The sequence below is a fragment of the Anser anser genome (genome assembly GCF_964211835.1).
Source record: "Anser anser genome assembly, chromosome: 2".
Taxonomy (NCBI): domain Eukaryota; kingdom Metazoa; phylum Chordata; class Aves; order Anseriformes; family Anatidae; genus Anser; species Anser anser.
The window spans coordinates 114,843,647-114,852,253 of NC_139721.1; the positions used below are offsets into that span (position 1 = coordinate 114,843,647).

General features: G+C 42.3%; 1 protein-coding gene across 1 annotated transcript; it reads left to right on the forward strand.

The window, feature by feature from the left end:
• Nucleotides 1–4,578: 4,578 nt before the first annotated feature.
• HSBP1L1 (heat shock factor binding protein 1 like 1) lies at nt 4,579–7,655 on the forward strand (the record flags this gene model as incomplete). The annotated part of the gene is made up of 4 exons (XM_083827020.1): nt 4,579–5,076; nt 5,235–5,301; nt 6,316–6,410; nt 7,353–7,655. Coding segments are annotated over 4 exons (666 nt in total), but the record flags the coding sequence as incomplete, so codon positions are not given.
• Between the last annotated feature and the right edge of the window lie 952 nt (nt 7,656–8,607).

Here is an 8,607-nt window from a genome sequence, read left to right on the forward strand (position 1 = left end):
AGAAACAAAAAGCAACAACCTCGCTGAAGGCAAAACGTGTCAATCAGGAATCAGGTTTCCTGACCACTGGAATTACCCCTTTCTCCTCAGAGACACAGAACTTGAGATTTGAAACATGCACAAACACCCAGGTTTTTAATCTTCACCTCAAATGACTCACCTTTCAAAGAAGTGTTAGACCTGCCAGACACTGCTGACCTCAACTCCTCTTCTCCATGCCTGAAGCATTTACATTTCACTCACCACACCTTTTCATACTTTAAAATAACAATAACGTTACTTCTCCTGATGTTACCAGATGAAAGAAAACTGATGCCTTCACCAGTGAGTATTCCAGTGGAACAAGTTTCCAGTGAACTAGATTATGCCGAGTCAAGAGAAATAAACATTCACAGCTTGCAAGAAACACCAGCTACATTTAGGATTTCAACATACAAAATCTGATTACCTAGCAATGACAGATGCTTTTTCTGCACATTATATCCTTCCGAACAATGACTGCAAACTGTGATGTAAGAGAGACTTCCTAAGAGACAGGGAAAGACCAAGCAAAGCACGACGCAAACACCCAACTGTCCAGTTTGGTAGCAGAAATAGCACATCTGTGGTGCAAGAACTAGCTTGTACCTAGACCACTTCTCTTCAGAATAAAATTTTAACAATTGCTCGTGCCTGTGCCACCCTCCCAATAAAAAATGCAAAACCCCCAAAAGCTGCAGCGTGATTTGCATACCGCCTTCTGATCTACAGTATGACAAGCTGCTACCACACCATGGTGTCCCAGGAATGCTTGCCTTCCTGTCTCCTTCTAAGATTAAATTTCCTGATCTCTTTCTTACCAAACACATGTTTGGGTTGTTTTTTGTTGTTTTGTTGTTGTTGGGAAGCTCTCTCTCCATCACCATCACTGCTCCAAAGCAGCCTTGAGCCAGACATGCTCCAAGTACACGACTGAAGGATTCCTGACCCCTGTTATACGAAATCTCATTTGTTAGCAAAGAGGAAAGGGAAGGGTCTTCACATAACACCTGAAAAACAAGAATAATGCTTTTCTACAAAACAATTCCTCTCTCTCCCCACAATGCGGGCTTTTACAGCATGGTGTCTTATAGTAATGGCATTGACAGAATGTAGAACTGTAAATGCTTAAAAATATTTTTACTTCCTATCTTGCTGCCCTGACATCTCCTTCCAGAATGAGAGGGACTGGAATTTCCCTAGAAAAGAGGAAGAAGTATGCTCTGGCTATCATAAAAGCACAGTTTGAAGAGTTCATAGTACAGGCCTACAATTCTGAAATAGAATGTAAGAAGATGGCTCCCCAGTTTCTAGGTCAACCCATTTTTATTTTTATTTCATGCGCTTCATACCAAGGACATTTTTAAATTGAAAGAGACTAAAGTCCAAGACTTTTTCTGAAAGAAAGTAACATAGAGCCTATTTTGGATGGGAATTGAATTTACATTGTCAAATCTCTTCCTCTCTCTGGCCCCCTCAAGATCTGTTTCTGTATTCATTACCGACATCAACTTCCCTTTTAATAAATGAATTGTTCTTTACTTATTGGAGTAAGTACTCATAAATACTAGTAGCACTGGCTATTTATGGGTTCTCATCTAAACCTATGCCTTTGAAACCAATAAAAAAAAAAAAACATTTTTGCTCAGGTTCTATTAGCCCATGAATGCACTCCTAACATGGACAACTCTTTAAAATACAGTTCATTTATATTCCTGGATTTCAGACCCTGGAAATGAATGTAACAGCTCAGCTCTGAAAAATTAAGCCCTGTAAGGAGGGAGAGAACAGTGGACAGCAGGGCCGAGCTGAGAAAGCTATTTTAAGTATATTCTTTGCTAAGCAAAACTGTCTTCTGTTTGTCCCCTCTATTCTTAGGTTTGCTGAACTTTGGAACTTTTCCACAACCATTTTTTGGATTTACAAACACTTTTATTTCTACTCCATAAAAACAGCTTTGTACTAGCCATACACAACTACATGTTTCAGAGTCATAGAATATCCTGAATTGGAAGGGACCCTCAAGGATCATCGAGTCCAACTACTGGCTCCACAGAGGGCCGACCACCATATGTCGGAGAGCACTGTCTAAACACTTCTTGAACTCCGGCAGGCTCAGTGCCATGACCGCTGCCCTGGGGAGCCTGTCCCAGTGCCCGACCACCCTCTGGGTGCAGAACCTTTCCCTAACCCCCAGCCTGACCCTCCCCTGTCCCAGCTCCATGCCGTTCCCTCGGGTCCTGTCGCTGTCCCCAGAGAGCAGAGCTCAGCGCCTGCCCCTCCGCTCCCCTCGTGAGGGAGCTGCAGGCCGCCATGAGGCCTCCCCTCAGCCTGCTCTGCTCTGGGCTGAACAAACCCAGGGACCTCAGCCGCTCCTCATACTTCATGCCCTCTAGACCCTTCACCATCTTGGTAGCCTTCCTCTGGATGCTAATAGTTTTATGTCCTTATATTGTGGTGTTTTTAACTGCACACAGTACTCAAAGGTGAGCACTGTGAGAACACCAGCGCAGAGCAAGACAATCACTTCCCTCGGCCAGCTAGTAATGCTATGCTTGATGCACCCCAGGATATGTTTGGCACTTTTAGCTGCCAGGGCACACTGTTAAACTAACTATTAAATTTATTTATGGAAGCCGTAAAACAAAACCGGGGGGGGGGGGGGGGGGTAGGGGGGAGGCAGGGAAAAGCATGATGAATATTTCCTTTATTCTCCAGTCTCCTTCACACTTTAAATTGCCCTTCTTCCATTGCTGTACTGGCTGAATATCTTGTGGGTTTTGTTCTTGTTGTTGTTGTTTGTTTGTTTTTTGTCATGACCCCACTTACCTGCCTCACCAACAACGAGAACTAGTCGGAGTCTCACCTAGCCATTGCTAAAATGCTGCACTACACAGGTTTAGTGCAATTCTCACAAGCTTGTTGTTCGTATGATGAATCCTCCGTATTTCCAGATGTTTCTGTACATCTGCAAGCTCTTCACCACAAACAGGACTTTATTCAAGATAGCTTGACCCAAGGAGCCAGAATCTTTTCAACTGCCTCAAGGGGAAAATGCAGCTGCATAAGAGGGAAGCTTACGTAGCTGTTCTGGCAAGTGGGAAAACCAGCAAGACTATTGTTGTTATCTGGAGTAAGAATGCAAAAACAGTACAGCTCTACTATCTACTCTCAAGGGAAAGGAGATCTAGCAGCAACTAATAAACATGTAAGAAGCAAAAATTGTTTCTTATTATTTATGCAACAGAATGAAAAAGCTATGTGGATGCAGCGAGTTGCTACGTACAAATGCAAAGTGTATCAACATAGATATATTTTTCAAATTGTTTTATCTGGAAGACTTCTAGAGCAGTGTGATGCTGCTAGATTACTCAAACTCTGAAAAACTTGCTTGATTTTTCTTTCTACAACAGGAAAGGCAAAGAGAAGAATCTGCAAGAATAGGAAGATAAGGATGTACAGAGGAGATGCCATGATTATGGGAAGCAGGTAGCAAAGGGGAGATTTGTTTTGATGCCAGAATCTCACCACAGAGATTACCACTCCCTCCTAAATCAGGTAGGATAACGTCAAAAGGAAAAACAATTATGTTTATTAAGAAAGATACCAACTGGTAGGCTTACAAAAAATAATCCTTCCAGCATTTGAGGTTACTAGCTCAGCAGAGAGAATTATTATGGAGGAAAGCACTGTTACGTATTTGGCACACCTGTGAAAAACAGACTAAGGAAAGCTATTGCCCAACAGTAATATTCTAATTATACAGGCACTGTAAATTGAAAACCTCTTCATTTGCATCAGGCAACAGTTACAGCACCTGGAATACTCTACATACAGTAAGACACGTTTGCAACAGATAGACCGGGAGGTTTTTGTGCTGCAAAATTGAAAACCATGGATGACCTACGTGCTAGCTGGGCTGCTAGGAGGCAGCACGCAATTCTTGTCAATGCCTTTGGTCCTGTCTGTTTAGATGTTCTGGTGCAACAGGCTTCAAAGAGCACAGGTATTTGGGCCACTCTGTATTATAAAACTAATTACAAGGAAAAAGGAAACAAACTTAAAAAAAAAAAAAAAAGAGCTCCGGCCTTATTAATTGACAAAATTCTTTCTTCATTTAAATGATTACTTCTGTCCTGTGAAACTGTAAGATCCCTGAAGATCAAACCCCAATATCCTTAATATCCTTATTTTTTGCCTTGCACAACTACTTTGGGGAAAAAGAAAAAAAAAAAAAGAAAAAGAAAAAAAAAGGAATACCACAGGTAGATAAAATTTAATGATTCTTTAACCAAAAATAGTTGTTTTGTGAGGACATTTATGAGACCATTTTTTCTAGCCTTGCCATACCTCTCAAGTTTTACAGTGTTGAAAGAGCTGAAGAATCACCAGCTCCATCCCTAATGCCTTACAAATAAGCGAACAGAAAGTCGAGCTACTACTAACTTTGTAGTAGTAGCTACCAGCATTTACTCGATCGTCCTCTCAAAACCATCGACTCCAACCGTGAGCTCAGACAAACGTGAGGCCAGGCTGAAAGCCAGCCGGGGAAGACCATAATCCCGCTGTCAGGTCGGAGCAAGCAACGCCAGCGATTTGTCAGGAGATGAGAAACAAACAAAACCTGCTTCCTGCTTCCCACAGCTGCCTGAGAGACACCGACGCGGCCCGGCCCGGCCCCGGCGCGGCGCTCACCTGCGCGGGGAGGCGGGCAGCGGGGCGCGGCGCGGCACCGCGAGCGATGGCGGCCGCCGAGCCGCCGGGCGCGGGGGACCTCCCGCAGCTGGTGAGCTCGGGGCTCGCTCCGGCAGGGAGGCCCTGCGGCCGGCGGAGGGGGGCGGCTTGGGACAGAGGGGGTCGGGGCGCCCACGGTTCGGGGCCGCCCCGCGGAACGCCGGGCCGGGCTGGGTTCCCCCCGGTCAGGCGCCTGCCTCGTACTGGGGCGGCCTCAGCGGCCCCCCCCCCCGCCTGCAGCGGAGCGGCTGCTCTGGAGGAATAGGATGGAAGAAGGCAAAAAGCCCACGGGGCGCGAGGCTTTCCCTTCGGGGAGCCGGGGAGGTACGGGGTTTGCGCCTGGGGAGGCCGGCAGTACGAGGGAGGGAGGGAGGGAGCGAGAGCCGCGGCTGTGCGAGGGCTGACCCCGCCGCGCCTCCCTCCTGTCCGGGGCCTTGGCGGGACCGTCCTGCTTTTTATCTCATCGTTTCTTTTTTTCCTAGGCGGAGAGTCTGCTGTGTCAGCTGCAGGAGAATTTTCAAGCTCTGACTGAAAAGATAACGCTGAGAAATATCCTCTTTTTAATCTGGGTTACTAGTTCTGTGAGCCAAGTTTCGTAACTTCTGGAGGTGTAGTTCCTCCACAGGGTTAGGTTTGCTTTCCCTTCCCTTCTGCGGGTTACCAAATAGATGTAAGGAGTGTTGTTGTTGTTTTCTTTTCTTTTTAAAATCAGGATGTGCTTTTTTTTTTTCAGAACATCAAGATATGATTGATGTTGTTAGACACCTGTGATATAAAGACAGCTGAACTGTACCCTATTTCTTTTTTACCTTTCCTAAGAAGGAAATCCTAAAAAAGGCTTTCCTAAAAGCCAGATCAGTCCCAGTGAGCTAGTCTCTGTACATCAATTCTAGCTTTCAAGTAAAGTACAGGACAAATTATGTGCAACTATTCTGAAGGTACATTGTAAAAAGAGCCATCTTCAAAAATGCATTTAAATTAGTGTATCATTGCATGTCGGTGGGTTAGAAACAACTCTGTTAGGCTCCTGAGTTTGGGAAGGTAAGCACAGATAGAGAAAAAAGGCATGAAGGGTCACTGAGCTTTCTCATTAGATGTGGTTAACAAGATCTCTCTCTGCTTTCTGAAACTACAGACTCACCACATTTTACTCTTCTGAAACTCCCCCCTTTCAGGAAGTTGCATCTTTAGTGTAAGAGAAGAAAAATAAATGTTTAGCAGCAGTTATATTTTGATTATTTATGTTGACCATATGGCGTTACCTAAAATAGTTCCTTGGACAGAAAACAATCTTTTACTCAGAAGATACTCCAGTTCACTCATAGGCAGACAGGAAAGCATTTGAAAACATTTATAATTTCAATGCCTCCCTGTTTCAAGAGAAAGTAGGATTGTCTTGTTATAAAACAATCTTGTGCTACGCCTGTGAGCTTCACCTTGCATTAATGTTGAACACAAGTAAGGAAAAGGCTGAGGCATCTGGAAGAAAGCTCCTTATTTTTCTCATAGAAGAAAAAATACAATCGTAGCATTCATATTTCTTAGTTATCTTTAACTTGTTACTGGAAGAAATGGGCGAGCGCATCGATGACCTTGAGAAGCACGTTGCTGACCTAATGACAGAGGCTGGGATAGAGAATACCGATGAAGAGTCAAGAGTAAAGAAACTTTACTTTTCCTGTATTATATGTATTTCTACTCAGTTTTGAAGTCTGGGCAGCACCTAGCATGAAAGTAGTGTTTATGTATTTACTATACCTGCAGTTACTTGGATTTTAATATATACCGAGAATTTATTTAAAATATTTAAAGTTACCTTGGATTTGTTTTTCCCCAAGAGCCAAAAAATGCTACCACTTTTGCAGAAGAACCCAAGCTGTAGCATGCTGTGCAAACTAATCCAAAATATGTAAACTGAGGCTGTATATTTGTAAGAAAATGTGCGTGGCTTAAAGCACTCCTGTCCACTATTCCAGTCTCTCAAGTATGCTAACAGATGTGGCTGAGGATTCTCTGTGGTATAAATTTATGTACATCTCTTTTAAACCTGCTACAGCTTCCCAGCGTGACTCAGAGCACACCTCATAAACACCTTGCCCAGAACAGAGCAATGATTTATTCTTTGCAGCAGTGAAATGTGAGGTGGAAGTTAACAAGGACAACTTAGGTATTGTTGTCAAATACTCAGTAGTATGAGTAGGTGGGCTGCATGATAGATTTTCTATTGCTGTCTGTTACAAATGATCCCCCCAGATGTATGACTTAGCTGGTGTTCTTTGGTATTTAGCTCAGCATTGTTTTAGAGTGCCGTACGTGCTGATGTTGCCTTCTTCCTGTTGTTGCAGGCTTTACTGATTTAAACCGACTGAGATCGCTTACGCAGTGAAAGACAGAAATGTCTGTAAATATGTTGATTTTGGTGTCTATTTATCCTACCTTTTTCCTGGTGATAAGCTGTGAAATTATTTTTACGAATATGGAAAGAGTCTCATGAAGATGTATTTAACTGTATATTTAACTGTATAGAGATCTTATTTTATGCTGAATCACATTCATGAATAATTAAACCACTAACCTACTTATTCACTGTTTCTTTGCAGCACTGAAATGAGGATGTGATCAAGAAAGATAATGGGAAAACAGCACTGCAGTGAATGTGTCATTGCTTGCAATCAGTCACAAAAAGTATCAGTGAAAACTAATACACTTGCACCATGCCATGGTAGAAGCTGGGTTTATTCATCCAAACTCTAATTCCTGTAATGAGGAATGAACCACGTTTCAGGGGAGGCAAAAACAGTATTATGATAGAAAACTATCCTATACAGCAAGCTTACCAGTCACAAACCTTTTCAATGTAGAAAGTGTATTTCATTTGATATTAATATTAAAATTTTCATCATATTTCTTTGTTGCATTTTTAAGTGTTCTCAGAATAACAAGCTCCTTCGATGACAATGCTTTTCCACTTGCGTGTGCCATTTTAATGCTCAAATTCTTCACATTAGAAAATGAACCCAACTGTACCAAAGCTGCCATCCACTAGACTAGTTTGTTGAAATGGTTTATAATCTGAGTACCAAAATGTTTATGGCCTAACCGTATTACAATGTCTTGCTAAAATCACATGGATTGAGCTCACACTGTAGACCAGCCTTGCTACCACTGGGAAGACAAAGTATAAAAACTCTACCTCTATGGATAAGCCTGTAAGCAACTGGCAATACAGAATATGCAACCAAGTCATTAATGAATTGTGTGTGCTTAGACAGTAACAGAGTAAGTTTTCTATTTAGGTTCATGGAAGCAACTCTAAGAATAACTAGACTTAATCCCATTCTTTAACATTGTGTACTAAGCTAGTTGGATAAAACCTTTGAAATAGTTTGAATAGTATTTACTTTTCTGTCAAGAATGGACAGCAGAAGTAGAAATTCTGTTTTTTTTTTCATTTTGTGACAAACTGGATTCAAAATACGCATACCTCATTTCTTGCAGTCTGGCTTGCTTTTCATTAATTCTCTAAATATTCATGTATCAGTTTAAAAAAACAAACAAACACCAATAACAAAAAGCAAATAACAAACCACCAGTGACTCTGCTACTGTGAAACAGAAGTTACCAGAAACATGTATGGAAACTTCAAAAGCCATACCACAGTGGAATCCAATCCAGGTTTCATGAGTATATGAACACTTCGCTCTACCGTTAGACAAATTCAGCTCTAGAGAAAGCACAGTTCATCCTTTCTTCAAGCATCAACTATGCAACCAGCTCCAGAACTGAAATTAGCCTTTGGAACAGAATCTACTATGACGTACTTCAAATGACTAGCATACATAATCACCATGAAAA